This window comes from Anopheles arabiensis, chromosome 2, assembly GCF_016920715.1.
Source record: "Anopheles arabiensis isolate DONGOLA chromosome 2, AaraD3, whole genome shotgun sequence".
NCBI lineage: Eukaryota > Metazoa > Arthropoda > Insecta > Diptera > Culicidae > Anopheles > Anopheles arabiensis.
The window spans coordinates 487,805-509,455 of record NC_053517.1 but is presented as its reverse complement, the minus strand read 5'-3'; the positions used below and the strand labels follow the sequence as shown (position 1 = coordinate 509,455).

At 41.5% G+C, this 21,651-nt stretch overlaps 2 protein-coding genes across 2 annotated transcripts; one reads left to right on the top strand and one right to left on the bottom strand.

Moving 5' to 3' along the window:
• Positions 1–4,453: 4,453 nt before the first annotated feature.
• Positions 4,454–5,945, bottom strand: LOC120898508 (aminomethyltransferase, mitochondrial). The gene is made up of 2 exons (XM_040304460.1): positions 5,571–5,945; positions 4,454–5,490 (listed from the first exon to the last, which is right to left on the bottom strand). The coding sequence occupies exons 1-2, from the start codon at positions 5,851–5,853 to the stop codon at positions 4,526–4,528; spliced, it is 1,248 nt and encodes a 415-aa protein (XP_040160394.1). The 5' UTR covers positions 5,854–5,945; the 3' UTR covers positions 4,454–4,525.
• A 6,385-nt stretch (positions 5,946–12,330) lies between these two features.
• On the top strand, positions 12,331–13,740 carry LOC120896264. Its single transcript, XM_040300256.1, has 4 exons — positions 12,331–12,941; positions 12,990–13,338; positions 13,408–13,566; positions 13,633–13,740. The coding sequence occupies exons 1-4, from the start codon at positions 12,331–12,333 to the stop codon at positions 13,705–13,707; spliced, it is 1,194 nt and encodes a 397-aa protein (XP_040156190.1). The 3' UTR covers positions 13,708–13,740.
• Positions 13,741–21,651: the final 7,911 nt, after the last annotated feature.

Below are 21,651 nucleotides of genomic sequence, written 5' to 3'. Positions count from 1 at the left end.
TTCGTGATAAAGGTAGGTGTTGCAGCCAAAAAGGCGAGCCAGGAGCAGCATGAATTGTAAGTTTTCCATTCTCACAAGACGCCCAAGCACCGGCAGCCAATTTTGTAACAAAAAAAACCTTATCACCGTGCTTGCGTTTAACGCTTGAATGACTATGAGAATTTTCACGCTGCTCGGTTTTGATATGGTGAACCAGAGCGAACGATCAGATACGGATCGCGAGTGTAATTGGGGTTTATGAAAAATTGATTTCATTAATTCTGATTGCCTTAAGTATGTGCATGCGTAGGTCCTCCAAGCATGATGGGTAGCGGTTTCTGTCGATACAATCCCGTGGAAGGCTCTCAACGAAACTCGCGCGGTAAAATGAAAACAAATACAATGTTTCAACAGTTCTTCGATGTAACAGGTAAAAAAGGAGATGCGCAAATCTCAATGTGGAGTTATGGGGTTTAAAGTAATATAGCAGAGCGTTGTTAGATTCATAAGATTCATCTTGTGGGCTTTTGGATCGAGGTTTCACATGCTCGGTGTAATGCAGTTGGTTTGTGTGAGAAAATGGTTTTTATTCAATATGTAGGACAATGCAGGACTTCTTGTTAGAAGCGTCAATAGATTAAAAATCAAAAGTGGGTGTTAAATATTCTAATTTTCGAACGTCCTGCATTCCTAAGACAGTCTGGAAAAGCAACGCATTCTTTCAAAGTACCAACGCTTCAAACTTTCCACCGGAATGTGAGCTCATGAGATGGGAATAAAGTATTTGCATCATGCATTGAAAAGAATTGAATAAATATAATTTAACAGCGCGCTCTGAACAAGCACTTTTTACTACTATAGAATATGGCGTACAGAATATGGCAGGTATCGCGTAATGAAATTATAAATGTTTAGCCACGTTCGCATCGTTAGAGCATCGTTTATTAGATTTCATGGAAGGAATGAATCTTCTTGAAAATCCTCTCTTATTTATTCCTGTGTACCCGCTGAAGGAGGTGGAAGGATCCGTATGAATTTACAAAGTCAGTCGTGCGATACAGAATTGACACGCTCGTACCAATCGCGAGAGAGTTCATGCAAAAGACGCATTTCATTGCTTACGATCCCAAAACGGAATGCAAAAGAATGTTTTAAGATTTTGGAGTCGTGCTGTTTTGGGACCAACCGAAGGACTAACGATTTGCAAACGAGGTGGCAGTTATCTATTTAGTATGCTCAGGTGGGATTTTTGCAACGCTGAATGTATAGTTTAGATGCATTTTTTTGCTCCATGGGCAACAGTTGCTTTGCACTTTGATGATGTATAAAACTTTGTATTACTCTTCCAGGGATAGCGTTTTTTGTTTCGTTTTCGTAAGCGTTTAAGTTAACCCTTTTGGGTGGACTGTGAATTGAAACAATGGTAAAACCAAAACTAGGATCCGGGATACAATAGTATATAGCATAGAACTGCTATGTGGTATAGTGTTTCATAGCATGTGAAATGTCCTGAACTGTTGTGTTTCCTGTAAACTGTCCTGTCGTGTGTACTGAACGTTGTAAAACCGCAGTGAACTAACCACTGAGCCTGCCTGCCCTGGTTGAGCCTTACAGACATACGAAGGCAGTGCCAAAGATGGGTTCAACGAAAGTTTCGCCATGTGGTGAGTCTGGGCCATAATTTGCCGTAATTTGTCACTCGCAGGTGAATATGCATACCGCCCTGATGTTCGACGAGTGTGTTGGCAAACGGTAACCGAGGTGCGCTTGGCGAAGAGGCAAATTAATGAAGTCTTCTTAAGTATGTTGTGGGATGTGTTGCGAGCACGCGAACCACCAATGTAAACCGAGCAGCTCTCCGTGGGACGACCCGAATTCACTTGCCCTTCAGATAATGAGTGAGAAATTACGATTATTTTCACCATGAGCCATTCCGGACTGTGTGAAGGATTCGCATCACGAGGCATTGTGCGTGCGTGTGGTGTGTATTGTTGCGGAAGTGGAACATGGCGGTGGTATCCGTGCAGACGGTATACAGTTTGTAAAATCTATCTCCCAGTAGTCTCATTCAACTTCAAACAAAAGCAATTAAGAGAGCTTCAATCCACCACTTGATGGGAGGCAACCGTGATTGCTTGCCACATTTCAACCCGGTCCGCAACGCACTTTGTCACCCGGTGAGAAACGATTTACGACCTTCGGAATCAATTACCAGAAGTTGACTGCGAGTCTGGCACCGTTTGCTTGTAATCGTTCGGAATTAATCTAACCCTTTCGATGGGCCTCTCCTCCGTCGGTTGTGTGTGTGTGTGTGTCTGTGAGAGACCGGCGATGAGTAAGATGCTTCGTAAATCATCTTATTACAACACTGCCGATTTGCCAGTGATATGGTTTGTTAGGTGTGCCATTTTAATTAACGAAACAGCTAGACTAATGATTCAGTAAGGAAACCGGCTTCGTCCTGCAGCTGATTCGAGTAGGTGTTTTTTTTATACCGCAAATGGCTTCAAATTATCACCTTAATTATCTGTTTGCGTTTATTATCCGGACACGATAGAACACGGATCTTCCCCAGCACGCCTTACCTCGCTTTCGGATGATTAAAATAACTCCTTGATGCGTGGTCAAGATGTACAAAAACTAATAATCATTGCATACGCATTCTCATGTGCGTTTCATAAATTGATAGCAGTTTGAGGTGTGCATGTCAATGTTAATCTGAAACGGGAATCTTGATATCAATAGCCGTCATTCCGTAACGGAGCTTATCGATCATGTAACGCGCGTGTGGCAGGATTTCATTTTAATTAAGACAATAAATTTCACGCTCCATAAACTTGTTGTGCTAGGTCATAAATTATGCATTGGGTTGCGTGATGGCGCAGGTCCGGTAAAGCGTTTTCAGAATATTGACATCGGTTTACACGAACGACGTTGATGAATTTGTTCAGAAGTCTGCTAAAGATTAGGATTGAAAGTGTTTTCACAACTGCACAGAATGGCGAAGTTAGATCTGATGGTTACTGTAATAGGTGTTTGGAAGTATATTATTAGGCATGAAAACATGTATGACGTAATAAATTTGCATTTGATAGCATTGAAAATATGTGGCGAGCTTTTTGTGTGCCGGAATCGAAGCACTGGCCAGTTGTATGTGTCGTGGAAAAGTTTCGCTAGTTTTGTAGCGCAATTGATCTGTCTGATAATGCTTGTAGTTGGTGGATATTTTGCTCAGCGGTCATATGGTAAGGAGGACGCAACCTATCTTCATCGTGGCACCAGTATACTGATAAGATTTTCGGGAGTGTTTGCTGTAGTAATTGCCATCAGTAATGCAATCGTTGGAAGAAGAATCTGGGCCATACTAGATTGCTTCGATAGGTTTGACAAACGTATGCAGATACTTAACGCCCCTGTCGATCATCGCACACAGAAGTTGGTAATCGTGGCGTGGACTTTGATGTTTGTCGTAGGTGTTTCGAGTTTTATGCTGGGATTTGTGTTTGCAATCTCTACAAATTATTCAAACATGCTGCTGCGGATTGTCACTATAACGCAAATAATAATTTTCGTAATGGTTATCGTATCGATGCTATGCCAAATCGTGATAGTAATGTATTTGGGCAGCTATAGATTTTATCACCTACGCCGTTTCTATGAAGTGAATTTTCTTCCATGGAAGCCTGGCTCCATTTTGCTGAACGAATTGACGAGTGTTAATCAGTTTCGGCGTCTTGCGGACTCTACTTCATTCAACACTGTGATGGAGTTGTACGGTACACTGCGAGAAGCTGTGCGCCTTATGCATAGAGCGTACTCAGTACAGCTGCTTAGTATGACTGTTTCAAATATTCCGTCTCCTACATTGGCATTGTTTGGGATGTATCGTTCATTTATGACGTCAAACTATGACATGCAGAACTTGATTATTACCATGGCTGCATCGAGCATGATGTATTTGATGGCCTACTTTTTGCTGATCTTTCTTTCCACTAGTATCAAGTATGAGGTAATGTAATGTTGTCAATGGTGGTTTACTGCTTACTGATTAAAACAAAAAACTTTCCTTTCTTAACAGACTCAACGACTGATTGAATGTTTTCATCATTTTACGAACCTTAACAATGTTGAATTCGAAAGCATGATCAAGGTTAGCGCTGATGAAGTAAACCGCGACAATGTAGCACTTCATGTGGGACCAGTGGAACTGAACTGGAAGCTAGCCTTTTCTGTAAGATTTCCACAGCTAATGAATGGAATTATTTTAAACTAAAAACTTGTTTGATTTTTTTAGATGATTGGCACTATAATTTCCTATCTAGTAATTCTGATTCAATTCGATCGTAGCAGTGCGGGATAGTTTGATTTGGTAGAAGTCGAAAACACGGCCAGGAGGAAGGATGAAGGTGGAAACTCATGGTATAATTGCCATTTTGTTCGAATTGGTTTAACGTTTTAAAATAAAAACATTCGATTATGATTGTGGTATGTTTTTTTTTTATTCGCATTATCACAATCGATTTATTTTCGTCACTAACTATGAATCTTATTTTGGCGCCTGATAATAGTGTGTTGCTACGAATGGCATCTTTGCCACAGCACTGTGGTAATGCTTATCGCGAACTTTCAGGGTAATTTCTATGCCAAGTTTTTTGTATTCTTCGCGAATGTAGCCCATCGCTATGTTTTGCTGCAAGCATGGACTGGGGCAGCCACTAGTAATTTCACCAACCTTCTGCTGCTCGTTGTTGTAGATTTCTACGTGTTGTCGTGCCGGAGGAGCTCCGGAATCCATCTTGAAGCCTACTCGTCGGCGTGTGACACCATTTTTTATTTGTGAGTTGATTTTGTCCGATCCCGGAAAGTTGTTCTCGACACGCCGCGGCTTCGCCACCAACCACAGCAAATTAGCTTCGACCGGTGTCGTAGTCTCATCGATATCGTTGCCGTAAAGACAGAGACCGGCTTCAACGCGCAGTGAATCTCGTGCTCCCAGACCGGCCATCTTTAGATTGCCAATGGTTGGGTCGAGCAAAGCTGTAGCAATATGTTCTGCTTGCGCTGAAGGAATCGAGATTTCAACCCCATCCTCACCCGTGTAACCGCAGCGCGTTATACGACAGCCTTCTACACCTGCGATCGTGTCAGTGGTGGTGTTCATGAAAAACAATTTCGAAAGATCTTTCGAGCAGAGTTTCTGCAATGTTTTGACAGCGTTCGGTCCCTGGACGGCCAGAAGCGACTGATCGTCGGAGGAAAGAAACTGCACTGACACATCTTTCCCATTGGTTTTGAAGGACGAGACGGCGTTCGATATGTTGGCCATATCAACATCTTTCCTAGATGCGTTTGATACCACGTACAGAACATCATCCGCAACTCGGTTAACGATCAAATCATCTAGAATGCCTCCGGAGCTGTTGGTGAACACTGTGAGTGTGCCAGTTCCATTGCGCAGGCCCTTGATATCTGCTGTGCAGATGGATTCGAAGCAGCTGATCACATCCTTGCCTGAAACAATTATAATATATGAGTGAGAGTACAATACAGTTTACAATTAAACCGTAAAGAGCAAATGGTAGGCTTATTACCTTTCAGATACGTCTGCAGCATATGAGAAACGTCAAAGATGGAGCCGTACTCTCGTGTGTATAGGTGCGACTTTATAATGCTCTGATCGTTGTACTGCACCGGTAGCCAGTAGCCGGCAAAGTCCACCAATTTCCCACCATGTTTCTGATGGAATTCGTAGAGAGCTGTTCGGCTTGGAGTTTTATCCGAGGAAAGGTGTCTGATTAGTGCTATGCGGGTGGCAGGACCGGAGGCACGGCTATATGCCGATCGCACCACATGGCGAAGAATGGAACTTTGCATTCTCGACGGTCTATTGGAATGGGCGAACGTATCACTTTCACTTGTTATGCACAAATAAAGAGCCTCTCGATCCGTTCCGGCGAACTGCTTGGTAATCAGTTGGCTCGAAATGCTATCAGTATTTCATATGGGATCAGCATCCCGGCAATGGCAGAGGTCAGTCTGGCACAAGCGCACCAATACAAAGCAAGACGGATGTAGTCGTCATAGCAGCAAGTGGTACAACATTGAGCGCGTTATCACCATGGAAGAGTCCCATGGGGACATCAGAATGGTAGGTTGTTATTGTGTTTGTTGTTTCATCCCATCAGACCTGGGAGAACCATTGATGATCCGATAAGGCAACAATTTCATGTTTGATACATGGTGACATAACTACAAGCTATACACTCAGTAGTATGTATACGCGATGTAATGAAGCGTCTGTTAGAGTGAAGGTTGTCAAAAGTATTGGAAACTCTATACAATTGGAAATATGCAAAGCAAATTCAACTGAAACAATTAAAGAATCAGTTACAGTTGAAGTATTTTTTTTTATTTAAGCTGCTTGGATAATTTAAGGTCATGGGTTTGATGTGAATAATTTAGAAAAAGGGTCTTTCAACCTTGTACACGACTCTATTCTAATCTGATTCCAATGTAATGAATGATGGACCAGAAAGATCTTATCTTATCTTTATCTTATCAGCTTCAATTATCTATACCATTGGGAGGACCAAAAGTAAACTTGCTGTGAATAGCCGAACTGAACTAATGTTTGGCTTATGGCTGTTAGGAAGTTCGCTTAATGATGAATAGCCGTTTATTAGTTATTCGGCTGTTCATTGCACTAAACACCAACACCAATTGTAGTCATATTTTTGGAGCCAATAGCTAGTACTTTGTCGGCAGTCATAAGAAAACATGGGTTGCTCGTATAAAAATCCACGCCACGTTTATGACGTGTTACGGCCTTTACTGGCATTCTCGAAGTATTTCGGCCTAACTGCATTCTCCATAGTGGGTGAACCGCCGTACGTACAGGTTAAAGTAACTGGTGTTGAATACGTGGCATTATTGATGAATTTTGTGGCGAATTTGTATTGTGTGTATATAAATGTCACCAACAGCCGGTTGTCCCGGTGGACAGGTTCCGCGGTGATGAATTTGGGGCTTGGTTTTCTGTTTCCTCTGGGAGCTATCGTTATGATCGTGCTGGCGATTGATAACTTCATGCGTCGGGATGCAACCTGTCAAATCATAGGAGAGTTGTTTAAAGTAGATCGATATTTGCAACGTATTGGCCATCAGCTTGACCACAGGCGACAATACGTGACACTTGTTAGGATACTGTTCGTGGTACTAATGCTCATCGCGACGGGGACCGTGTTTGCACTTGGTATGAGTACAATTTCTGAGTTTTCTATTCGTAATCACTTGATCAACTCATTTTCCTATGCTTTTACTGGGATCCAGTTTATGATAGTGAACTTTCATTTTGTCGCCGCTGCTCGGCTTGTTTCGTTTCGGTTGGACGCAATAAAGTGCAGTCTCAAGAAACACTTGGACACAGGGTCATGGTACATTGAGCAGAAACAACGCTGGGGACGCAGAGTAGACCCAGTGGATGTAGTATCAGAACTTGCGGAGGATTTCGCTGCCCTGGTTGATGTAGTCGAACGAGTCAATCGGATCTACTCCAACCAAATCATAGCCTTAATTACTGGAGTAGGAATGTTTAGTATTTTCGTGATATATGCTACCTCGTTCAGCTATTATGTTGGAAGGTCGAGAGAAACTCGTTTGACTTTAATTTTACTGACCGCTTGTGTGGTTTACATCATCATGATTGGACTGATTTTCTTCACCGGGGTGGATGTAGAAAACACCAGCAACGACATTGTGGGTTTACTGCACGAGGCTATCCAGCGAGTGGTAGACTCTTCGACGAAGAGAAAGCTGATCTGGTTCTCTCAGCAAATACTCTTTCGACGGCCAAAGCTGCGCTGCATTTTTTACGACTACGACTGGAAAACGATTTATAATGTAAGTAAAAAAATCTCAATCGAAGATTGGCTCTAGGATTCATGTTGAAACTTTTACAGATGTTTGGGTTTGTTGTTACCTATCTCATCATATTGCTGCAGTTTGATAAATTCTCAGACGACGCATCAAAAAAGAATTTTCTGACATCATAAAAGCAACCACAACAACAAGCAACAAACAGATGAAACAACTCGGACAATATTCAAATTCCCATGCGATAGGATTGAAAGAGCAGAGAGCAATACAAAGAATTGAGAATGCAGTCTACCAGCAGGGGCAGGTCGCGTTCGAGTAAAATGTGATTCCATCGTAAATGATGAAATTAATTGAGTGAATGAAGTTTTAAATGTTTTTGTGACTTTTTATGCCGTTTATCATCGGGCTCTTCTCCAATCAAACCGCCAGTATTGCTACGTCCCATTACCACCAGCTTAATTGTATCTGATTAATTAACGGCACGGCTGTGTGAAAGTTTGCGAAAAAAGCTACACTTCACTAATTGATAAATAAAAATCTTTATTCCTGACGTTAGCCAATTCACAAAGGCATCTGTTGCGTGTGAACCTGATTTCGATAGCCCATCACCTGATCTGCAAATTAAAACCACTGACAATTTCTGGCAAATTAATCTTTGCCGTCTTTCGCTGTGTGTATTCAGCAGCACATGGCAAGCGTAAAATCGTACATTGTAACAGGATTATATGGGCGGCACATATTTGATTGCAGTCACAATCTACCGTCATGGTTGATAAATTGAGTATTCCTTTGGGACGACGTGTTGCGGATAGCTTGGGCGTTCAGTTGAATGTATTTCGGAGCATTAATTTGATTTGTCATCTACTATTTCGTTCAAAACTCACGCCGCAAAGGTGAAGAAGGCAGGGAATTTGATATTAATTTGATTAGTTTTGACACTAAACTGATACCGATACCAAATCATAAAAATTTGTTGCAGGACGGTACGCAAATTTTATGATGGGTTTCTGAGTTTATTGTTTGCAGCAGTTTTATGATACACAAACCAATGTTGTGCTGAGTACTCAATTATAAATTTATTGCCTTGTTAATAAAACTGTAACATAATGGAGCTTCTATGGCTGTTTGGCGATGCTCGTTTGTGTTTGTACGTATTGAATTGAAAGATGGAACTACACTATCTGCAGTTGATTTTATATTTTTGTTTCAAATTGTATCATGATAATCAAATATGTCGCTGCTTCACTGCATGCCTGAAAAATCGTCCGGTTAAAATGCAGTGCAGTTTGTGCCTTGTTTATCAACTTACCTTTACAAGCAGTGGCCAATCTACATCAAAAAACCGAAAATCAACACTTGGTGAACGGTGGTTCATCTGCTCCGAAAACTGTTGAAGAAGATCTTCGATTTCAACAACATTGGTGGTATTGATGATACGATGCACTAACTTGAATGTGATGACATTTCGCTTTTTAATATGGCCGGCAATCCAGATCGTAATGATTGGAAGACAGCAGTAGCTTGTGGTACCAATCGTATAAATTATGCTATCGTTCAACTCTGTTTCATTGTAATGGTAAAACATGACGCGAATAAAGGCAAAGGTAGTAATCAGCTGCGAAATCAAAACGTGAATCATAGTTATGAAAACCTGGAACAATGTAGAAGTATAGTAAGCAAAGCACGACTTAACCCATGCACTTGTTCCTACCGAGAATCCAAAACATTGTGAACAATTGGTCGAGATATCGCTCAATTTGTCATGTAGACGCATTAGCGTTTTGATGAGTTGTAAAACGCTTCCCAAATCATCTTCTAACCGATCGCTAGTAATACTTTTTCTTTATATTATGAATGAACAATAAATAAGAAAAATGATATACAGCAATACGAACCAACAAACTTACCGTAGGAAATCGTTGATTACTTCAATGCGATACAAAATATGGAAGAGTAACACATTGCAAATGTTATTGTACAGCAAACCACCTGACCAAGAGAATCCAACAAACGTCAGCACGAAGAAGTGATCCATCCAAAATTCTAATCCCCGAATAGATGCTAGGCTTAAAAGTGGAATGCTGATGGCAGCAGTAGCAAATAAGGTTGAAAACATGTGAAAAAATTGGTAGTTTGCAGGATAGTTGTACTTGGCAATCTGTATGAAAAGAAATATAATAGCAGAAAATAGAAAACAGCTGGTACGAACAAAACAGAGGAATGTTTCATTTACCAAAGCATCAAAAATGTCCAAATCACGAGATATGTAGAAAATTTTTGTTTTCCTAAACAAAAATATCCATGGAACAAACAGCATCATGGCAAACGGAATCTTGAGTACAATGTCCAAGCCTTTCTCAACCAGCTGAGAGCTGGACACGAAGATCATGTCCCAAGCATCCGTCACTAAAATGATGTAGATCATGTATATTCGTATAACGGTAATGGCAAATGATAAAACTAGCTCAAGAAGAGTCGGTCGATCTGTTGTTGTATCAAAACGAAGCACATGAATGCCAAATGCACGAGATGTATTCCAGATGGGTGATACCGCGTGAACGACATCGTTGATCTTGGGCCACCAGGACACAACGAGCTCTCGACTATTTTCCAACCCAAACACATCCATTGTCACCTTCACTGTAAAAACTCTACTGTTGCACTGGTCGCAGTGGAACTGTTGTGGATTAAGTAGCAGTGCTTTACATTCCCATTATAAAAGAGATGGATTAAATAGGTAATTAAAAAGACATTAACGGCTTGCGTTTCAATTGTAGGTATAAAAGCACGCGCAACAGGGAAAAGTTGACTTCAGTGCACCGAACATGGGTCAACGAGTAAGCAATTGGTTTAACGCGGAGCCACGACACCTGTTTGATGTTCTTAAGTATCATGAACTGTTCTGTAGCATACTTGGAATAAACATTTACCAATATGTTGGCAATCCGGCGAACGGAGAAGCCAGGCTTAGTACTGTGAAGGTTGTAAATTTTGTGATATTGAACCTGCTGCTAGTAGCTGTTGCCGCTGTACATGCAAACATTCCATACGATCTTCTGAATAACGGATCCATAATTGTGACGTACGGTATAAGAACTCTACTTGTTGGAGGCATGTTTGGAACGTGTGGCGTCTTAATGATTCATGCTTGGAACTGGAAATCAGTCATTCGTGTTTTGCAAGAAATTCACCAAATAGATCTGAAGGTAACGTTTTGTGTTGGTGTCTGTTATTGTTGTCTAGAATGCAATAAAATGCATGATTTCGATTCAGTTTCAGTTGATGAAACATCCAGTTGATTTCACTGCCCATAGACAGCACATCCTGCTAGGCAGCGGTCTGAGCTTGTTTCTACATCAATCCATCCTGCTCTTCTACAACATTAACACTACGAAGCACATTGAAGATCAAACTGTTTCGTGGCAAATGATATTTGGACAGATCTACTTCAATATAGTGTACTTCTCAATTGTATGCCTTTTCTTTTGTATGTCGTACGTAATGTCGTTTCGGTTTGTGCATTTGAACCAAACACTGAAGCTTCGATTTGACACATCAAATGGCGACCGGCAGGGGTTTTTGCTGGGTGAAAACAGTCATCGTGGTGGAAGTGTACAGGAGCGCGTAAGAGCGGTGCAGAAAATTGCCAACATATACCATCAGCTAACCGAAATTACGTTTCAGTTGAATGGACAGTTTGCAGATGTGCTGGCGCTTAATATAGTAGTGATGCTAATGTTTAGCGTATTTAATATCTTTGCTCTGCTTAAGGTTTACGCCAGCGATGATTCCCGTACACTAATGTTCTCTGTGTTTAACCTATGTGGTGGTATGTTTTACTCTTTGATGTTCTTGCCAGTCGTTGGACTGTCGCAAATGGTATCCAAAGAGGTGAGGCGTTTGTGCAAGGCTAAGTGGGTCTGGGTTAATGTTGCGCTGTCTTTACTGATTCTTTCGAGTGAAAACAATTTCAGAGCAAGCTAACGGGCGTACTACTACACAAGGCTATGAATAATGAATCTAATGGCGCATTGATACGATCTATGATGCTATTCTCAAGACAGATCCGTAATAGGTCAGCTATTATCGCATCAAGAAACATCGTAATAGATTGGCCATTCATATTTCAAGTGCGTTTAATAAGTTAATTGAAGTATTCATAATTGCTTCCGATTCGATAATATTCTATATCTCCCACAGACTATAGCGGTTTTGGTGTCCTATTTGGTGATTCTGTTGCAATTTGATGCGGCTATACGATAAAACTCCTACAAAGGTCGGCAATGCCCTGTTTATCCATTGAAGATCAACAGAGAAAAATGTTATCCTCTTAAGGCAAACAATTCACGGTTATTTGTTTTAAAATATGCATAGCTTTCTATCGATACATGCAGAAAAGTACATATATTCGAAGGTTCATGGTATATCGTACACACTAAGAAGTTTGGATTCTAGTTCAATTGATAAAAAATAAAAATGAAGTGGTTTTCAGTAGATTCAGTATATGACTCTGTCCGACCCGTGTATCGAGCGGGTAAATTGATAGGAATTTTCACCCACACAATCGACTTCGAGCGACAAGTGCTGAGTACAAATACACGGGATCAGGTTTTGCTGGTAGTGGCGATTCTGATGGATGTGTATGCTCTTACAGTGTCAACAAGAGTATCGTACAGCTTCTCCAATTCGATCCTTTTAAATGTGGGAATCTATTGCTCGGTGAATTTGGGAATTATCATTTCTCTTAGCATTTCGCTCTGCAATCGATTCGTTGTGGGACGGATGTTCAGAATGTTTAAAACACTCGATGGCGTGGATCAAATCCTCAAACGCGATGGTTACCGGTTGAATCATCAATTGAATCATCTACTTAGTTGCATTTACATGGCGGTCCCAATACTCGTCAACTTTTTTTTGATGATATCAACATTCTTTATTGTCCAAGATCAATCATCGCAACAGTTTACTGCAACAGAAATGGTAGTTTTTCTACGATCATCCCTTGTGTTTACGATCTTCGGATCGTACATTACTGTAGCTCTGACAACAATTTACATGCGCTTTCGTGCGTTGAACAAAATGATCAGGTAAGAAAATATATGTAGTTTGATTGTGCTAAGGAGCAGCTGAACATTGTTTCTTTGCAGTGAGAAATTCCCAACGACACGGACGGCAGATCCCTACAAACATAGCAACTCATCAGTGACGGAAGTGGTCGGTATCGTGCGTTGTATTGGAGACATCCACGAACGACTCAGCGAAACCATAGTCGACTTTAACTACTGCTTTGCTCTACAAATACTTTTGATGATGGCATCTGCCTTTGGCTACACGCTGTTTTCCATTTTTGGTCTTATTCACGCATTCTCACAAGTAGAAGAAGATGAATCGCATCAAGTATCGATGAACAATATGGTGTACGGTTGTATCTATCTATCTTTCATTATTCAGGTTGTTGTTGCGGGAAGTTTAGTGACAAAAGAGGTAAGCAAAACCGGGTAAGCTCTCAGTACGTCTTGAATGGATAATATGCGCTTATGTTTATTGTTACAGTGCAAAAGAACTGTAATATTTGTTCACAAAGCAGTATGCTATGGTTACTACGATATGCCCATACTTCTAAAGATTAAATTCCTTTCCCAGCAGCTACGGAGCGTTGCGCCCCGTGTTTCATGCTTGTTGTTTGATTTTGAGTGGCCATTTCTAGTTTCGGTAAGATATTTTTAATTTCCACGAATGACAAACACATTTCACTATGCATAAACTCTTCAATTGCAGGTAGCTGCTACACTTGTGATGCATGTCGTTATTCTTGTTCAATTTGATCTGTCAATTATTGCCAATAAAGTATGAAACCACAGCACCGCTACGTCATAGTCCATTAGGGATGTAACTATGTGTGGCAAATTGGGAATGTGTTTCTACAAAATTTCCTTCGCATGTTTCTTGGATTAAAGCGTCTGCTTTCCCATGTAGAGAGCTATTAATCAACGGTAACAAAAACGATGGTATAGAATTTCTGAAGTTACACAAGATTAATGTTCGTAAGAGCCGATGCATCCATCATTTAGCTGTTCGTCAAAGCATTAGTTATGGTGAGTGCATCGCGTTGCAGCAGAGAGATGCAAGAGCTGAAAATTGAAAAGTTAGCGTTTAAATCCCACAACCCTGGCAGCTAATGCTTCTGAAATCCAACTTGCTGCCATCTTTCGACTCAACAAATCAGCTTTGCAGGAAAAGGCAATCTAAGCTCGAGAAAGATAAGAAGTGGTCGGTGCAGTGAGTGACAGTATCGAATATATCTTTTGCAGAACTTGTGCAGGACGATATGTTGGATATCATGGCTGGGATGAGTATTATCTAGGGTTCCGGATGCTTCTTTGGGTGTCTAAAGCTGGTTCAAGCTGGTCTCACAGTTTAGCAGAAATATAACAGAAATAACGCAATCCGCATAAGTTAATAGGAAACTGCCAGGACGAATGCGAAACCGACCAAAATGACAGGAAATTTATCACGTAGCAAAAACCCCAACGCAAGCTCGGCTGGGTGGATCTATCGCTGGCGGCCACATGCCGTACCATGCGTCGGCGTCAGTGCGTTTTGCCAATCCCGGCCCTGTCAAACCGCATCCGGTCTTGTTTTCATAGTTCGTCATCTATTATTCATGGCTTGGTTGCACTTCCATCCTTCCATCTTACCGTATTTAGTGTGGCTATCAAAAGGGACAATGCGTTGGCTGGTGCGAGTGGAGGCTGCTTATCGAGGTAATCACACACAAGCAAATCAAGTGGCATTGTGGACCGCCAAAGGATGTATAGCTATCGACGGTAGAAGGACTGGCCTGTCGAAGGCAAAATTATCTGCCTGTTGTACGTGAGCTGATTTCGACAGTTTTCAGCTGACCAGCGGAGGTGCAAACGAATTCGATAGTAGAAATGCTATTTTTGTCGGTTTCTGAAATCAGCTTTAAGTAGTTGGATCTCAGAAAAGATTAGCAGTTGCGAAAGGAAAAGTCTTGCGAATGAATAAGAATATAATGCAACACGTAATTGCCGAGGGCCAAACACCAACATATTATCATGGCCTCAGATAAATTGCGGGCAGAGGTATATTTTATTGACATTCAATAGTTACAATATTTGGGAATGGGGCCGTGGTACAGTCAAGTCGTACGACGCAATAACATGCCCGTCATGGGTTCAAAACCTAGAATGAACCGTAGAAAGGATTGACTATCCGCGGCTGTGTGGTAATGATTTAAGTCTCGAAAGCCTGTATAGGACGGCATGTCCGCGTAGGACGTTACAACAAATATAAAAACTTGCAATATTTAACAAACACACAAAATTGTAACATAATCATAGGGTATTAAATGAAAATCGGTAAAATCAAACCACAAACTAAACTAAAAATGTTGACAAAAAGCATTCTAAAATGAATAAGATTCTGCTTGAATACCGAGTAGCATCATTCGATTTTTTACTGCTTCCAAAGACAGGGACAGTTAATGTGGTGGTAAGCAGCCACATTTTAAGAGACATGAAAATGATTCGCATTAATAATAAATATGTTTATGAATATTTAATGAGCGCTTTTGATTGAGTTGACCTGTGAATTGTAAGAAGGCGTTTGCCGTTCACGAAACGAAGATTTCAGTTGAAACGGAGTCTTTAATTAAATGGGTAGGCTTCATCGTTTGTACAAAGGTTGAATGGTTAAATAATTAAAAAGTGTCAACTTTAAATGAATTTCAAAAAATGTGGCTGCAGGAAAAGGGACAATAGTCTTGCTATCTTTATGTAAATGTATGATAAATGAGTGGTGAAGTTAAGTTGTTGTTGTTATTGATACTTTTTACTATAAGCTACCGAAATGGAGAATCAAACGATGTTTGATTCGTAACAATGTAAATATAAGAAGCGGAGGAACAAATCTGTACTCGAAGTCACGAATAGTGGACAAAAACTAAGGGAATGCAATTGCATCGAAATCAGCGCAATTGCTTCCGCTTTGATATAACTGCTTGGCTTTGTAAAACTATTACTGGAATCATGCCAAATGACGCCAATGAAGGCGATAATGCGGATGCTCTTTCGCAGTGGCAAGCGCAAAACGATGGATCTGATGAATGGATGCAATGGAGCGTTTCCTTGACGACGGACAAAAAGGGAGCTATGCTCGATTTGGATATCGGTATTATATTGCAGACATTCAGGCGCATTACACTGTAAAAGATTACCATAGACAGATGGAAGTTTAGGGTTTTTTTCTGAGTGTTAATATACTAAGAATTGTTTCGGATGAGGAGATGACTGTACTTCATATAACTTTATTTAAAGAATGAAAGGATTTGGCTTTAAGATCTTTCAAACGACAGTAAGGTATCATTGTTGTTGGCACCCGATGCTCTGAGTTGCATGATGTCGAATTGTACAAGTATGTTTAGATAAGTGGCAAACGAAGATATCATCTATAAGAATAGAGTAGAAGAATGGATAAAGTGTAGAAAGGTCACCCAGTCGCATTCCTAACTTACCGAGAGCAGAAATGTCCAGTCAATGTCATAGAAATAGCATGATGCTTTAGGTATGCCGTGAGAGAGCTGAACGGAAAATGATCGTAGCTAGAACAAGTAGAGTAGATAAGCACAGGTGTTGTTCAGTAAGCATTGTTACTTACTTGTTCGATAATTTGCGAACCACAATCGTTATAGATAGCAGCCTTATGCAAGAGTATCGCTGTTTGTTTTGCCTGCAAATGTTGCCATTTTTGTCATGAATAAAAGAACCTTAGTAAAATTAATATATTTTCACCTTTTTGTGAAGTAAGTTTCCAGCAAACATGACTTGCATGATGATTAAAATGAAGAACAGACTGAGAAACAGTTGAGAGATCATAATAGGATCAACGATGCTGTAGCTACTGCTAGCCAAGTACACGTGTATGATAGTGAAACATGATACCAAATTAAGACCGAAAGCACTTGCAATTATGTAGAATATGTGAATAAAAAAGCACCGATTGTACACTTGAACAGCCGTTCCTAGTTTCATGTAAATCATTGCGATTGTTTTGATAGTTTCGTTCTCGGATAATGGATACAGCTGCTTGTTAGACTCAGACTCGGTATGAAAGTACATGCTGGCAAAGGAATTAAGCAAAACATGGTTACGGCCGCCGGTCAAACACACTGGTTGGTGGAGTGATACGTACCAAAAAGTCGCATTAATGTTGTGATATCGGTAAACAATTGCCCAAAGTGTAACGCAGCAAAAGCAGCTGGTCATGATGTACACCAAGTTGCACATGATGAAGCCTACGAGAGCTGTGAAATTGCACCATGTATCATAATCAACTAGAAAAGGATTGGTGAAGGCGGTCCCCGTAAGGCAGCTAAGCTGTAGCCCGAGCGTTACGCTTAAGTACACTGTGCTATAGAAGTACTCGACACTGTAATCATGTTTGAAGCCCAGTTCCTCTAACCCCTTGTCCACTTCCATGATGCAGCAGATGAGACGATCGTACTTGTACGCCTGCACATAGTTGGTGATTGGGATACCGATCAAGGCAATTAACTGCAGCGTAAGAAATAGACCGAGGATGAATTGGATCAACGAAGAGTCGAAGTACGAGGGACTGTCTGATTTTGGTGGGATACCCGATTTGAACACAATGTAGCAATTGAAAAACATGAACCCGACAAAAACGAGCACATCCTTGAAGCTGCGCCGAATACCAACTGTATCAAACGTTGTAGTGAACGAAATAAGTCCGAAGGTTTTGGCGATGTAGTACAAGATTCAAAGAGTTTGTACGAAGCTTTTTGCCTCAAATAATCGGCTCATCACGCTTGAAACGCTCCACACTTTACGTTCACTGGGGGGAAAAAAGGTGCGACTACTTCTCAGTCAGTTGGTCACCATTGAATGATCTGGGACCATGCTCGCCCGTCCGGAACCAGATGAAATCGATGGGTAGAATTAATTATTCAAAAAGGGTCACATTAAACCGCCGATAACATCGGTGGTGGAAATGATTAATGGATGAATCGTGGGTGTAAACGATAATTGATGATTGGAGCTGTTGGTTCGGTTGGCTGGTAGAAGTTACGGGAGCGCACAGCCGTTAGGACAATCGGGACCGCTCACAGGTTTATCACAGGGATATTTTTCGTTCTTTTTGTTGTTGCTTACAAGAGAGGCCATTGAAACGAGCGACCAAAAATAAAGCCATTATGAGACATACCATGCCAACCCGTGCGGTCTAATTTTAACAGGATAATACCTACACGAACGCTTGACACAGGCGTTTGTTTAGTTTAAACAAGCGTTTGAAAGTTGTGTCGTATGCATTGAGTGGCAGATCAACAAAACACACGGTTTTTTGTAATTTTAAGGTAGTTAGTAAATAATAGGGAAAATAATTGGTAATGGATCGTGTTTTAATAGTATGTTCATAAAGCGTGCACACGGTTGGGCTAATAAAAATTGATCATTCAGGATTCAGCCTTCGTTTTTGACGGACAAGCACCATTTCCATTAGTTAAGCTTTAGCATAGCGTCTGTTCCATTTCCAACGATTTGCTGTTGTTGCATTGTACCAAGGCACACAACATGCATGGGAAATGGGTTGGAAATGCAGTCCATTGAGTTAGCTTCAACGTACTAAAAAAATTGGAATGTGGAAGCCAAGCGTTATTAACCACCCGACAGTGATTGAAATAAATTATGTCGTGTTCCCATATCCTTGCGGCTGTTTTCTAAAGGCTTCGTAACAGACGGTGCCAGGCTGCACTACCCGCCAGGTAGCGTGGCCAATTTAATGCAACAAACGCCGCAAACGAAGCACTGTGCTGGTAATCCATCAACGCCAGGAGCACCCTCGGCATCGTCAATAATATGCTAATTCATTCCCCCCTCCCCCCCCCTCTGGCTGTTGCTCGGGCGATTCCGTCGCCCATGCTGCTTATATTGATGATGTTGACCAAGGCGGCGACTCTTGGGGTGCTAGGATGATGTTGAACATTGTTTTACAATGCGAAGTGCAGTCGTAGACGGCATTCGGTTTGTCCACGTGAGAGCTGGATTCTTGTTCCCGGTTTCCCGTTCTTGATTCCCCGTAAAGGAGAGTAGTTGCGGGGTGGCTAAGGCGACATTTTGGCTGATCCTTCAGGAAGGATGGTTGAGCCGCAGGAGGTATACCTCAGGCAACGGTGTCGTTGGTTTTCATGGTGGCTCAATGTAATGCGATTGTGGTGAACAAAGTGAGCGGCAAAGAGGTGGCAATAAATTTTGAATTACGTTCCCCTACGGTTTGGTCCCGGTTGGGGTATCGGCGTTACACCGGAGACGTAGGGAACTGTTGTATCCAGGCAAGGGAGGGGTCCTTTGTAACCGACACCCTTTTGCCACGAGCCCGCTGCAGACGAGACTGGACCGGAGAAAACCCGATGCCTTTCGGTTTCGATGTTTCCCCAGGGTACAACTTATTGGAACGGAAGGTGATTTATGTGACGGTTGACGTTTTGCATGCGATCCGCAACCCATGTGGTACCACGGGATGCTGGACACTGCTGAGCGACGCCACGTGTAGTGAAATCTTCTCCATCGAAAGGTTACACAGTCGAGCAGAACCGATAATGGGATCAATGGAGAATCGCTGTCACGTGACAGTACCGCACCGGTACGACGTGAAGGAAATCAGACACCGATGAAATGCATATAATTCCTTGCGTATACACATCTTTTCAACATGTTAGGTTCATTTGACAGATCTGCATTTGCCTTGTGCTGTGCTGTGTTTGCTTGGGCAGCTTTTTGACGGAACGCTGCCATAGTGATGTGGGTGGCGATGTTTTGGACGCTAAATTAGACACGGTTTGACCATGGTATTATGTATATTATAGTAATTATCTCTTTGCGTGAAGTGCTCGAAGCTTGACCATATTCATGTCACGTGAGACACTGCAAGTGATTGCCACTTTTGGCTAATTGCAAAGGTTATTAGTATGCAAACCTATTATGCTAGTGTACCAATCGTATCATTTTAGCTAATTCTTTGGAATGAGGAAACAATGGCAATAATATTATCATGAACTAATAATAGAATGCTACTGTATCTTCAAATTATGGATATCTTATATACTTTTCAGGTGCTTAAAGACCAGTTAATATAATTAACATAGCAGTCATAGGAGGAGTCACATAACTACAATTGCGGTTCCAAACATGATTCTAAATGCATTTATTAGCACCGACCTACAAGTGAATGTCATTTCCACTTTGATATGGTTTTATTTTTATTGGAAGAGCTTAGATAGAGGAGATATTTTAGTCTTGACTCGTTCCAACATCTCCGTTGGTACGCTGGGTAATGACGATGGTTAAATTTTCCAGAAGAGCATCTGTGCTGGAAACCAAAATGACCATAAAATTTACCTATTTACCGCTTATTTGTAAGCGTAACACTCGTCCTGCCGACCATGTTAGAATGGATGCAGTTTTACAGTACGTTTTTGGCATGCTTCAAGCGTGCGATGGACTACGAAACTCGCCACAAATTCATCGTACGTCGCAGGCTGGTCCAGCTGTTTCATCTCGTGCCTGCATGTTTGACCACACCGCTGGGGCAGCTTGTACTGGTGGCTATTCTGCATCCGGTGCATAGCTAAACAAAGCCATCCACCACGACTCAACCCGGACCAAAGAACCTTGGCTTACATTTCTCTTTTACCGGTCGGTCTGAAAGCATCTCGTCACCGTTCCCTGACCGTTACCACACACCGCTCCGCATAGTAAATACGGTTCAGATAGTTGAACAATTTCGCATGCAAACATAAGCATGGAATATATTCGCCCTGGTCCATTTTCATAAACGGACCATATTTCAGCTCGTTGCCCTATGTCTCGATGAAGCTTCGATGCGACTGAACTTGCGAGGGTAGCTGCAGTGGAGGGCGGGGTTTGTTAGCGTTGGCCACTTGCAGGGGCGAAGATCAACATCATTATCGAGGGAAGCAACAGCATCAACCGACTGCTCTAGTGCCGCTTAGGTAATGTTCACTGACCACTCTGTATCATTGCTCGAGGCCAATGGACGAAACATTACCCAATATTTTTCTCTCTGGCCCGTGACGAAGTGAGGTTCATAATGCCTTATTTGCGTAGATGTTTTATCTTCGCCAATTACATGAGCTGGTGGTTATTTGATGCATCTAAGTGACGTTGTTTGATCAAACGCGTGGTAGATGCTTCCGATTATAATACTAATCGCTCATACATCGAATAAAAGTCCTACAAAACTGACTATTCCGGAGCAAGTACTATCGCTGAAGCCAAAGCTCGTTCCATGTGAGGAAATCTCAGCAGTTTTCGGGTTGGCATGCAAAAAGAAAAAAAAAAGAACATGTTGTGGTACCACTGCAACAGGTATTGCCAGAGTTAATGAACTTTTCTCGGAACATTACGCCGTGGGTTGCTGGTTTTGACGGATATGAACGTTATAATAAGTTTGTCATCATTAGTGAACTGTATGGATAAGGGAAAGTAAGGAAAGGTGCTTGAGCTGTAACAACGTTTTGAATCGATTCAAATCAGCATTCTGCAATGCGTTACTATATGGGTCGAGTTACTGTCTAAGTTTGGTTTTAGTATTTTGTTTCAGTGGTTGTAACCATTTTAGCATTTGGCATAACACAACGTACATACCAGCATCATTTGCAAGCTTATGCATCACCAGCATCGCGTGTGAAATGGTGACACAGTTCGAAGGCAATAAGTGGGCTACATCAAACGACTC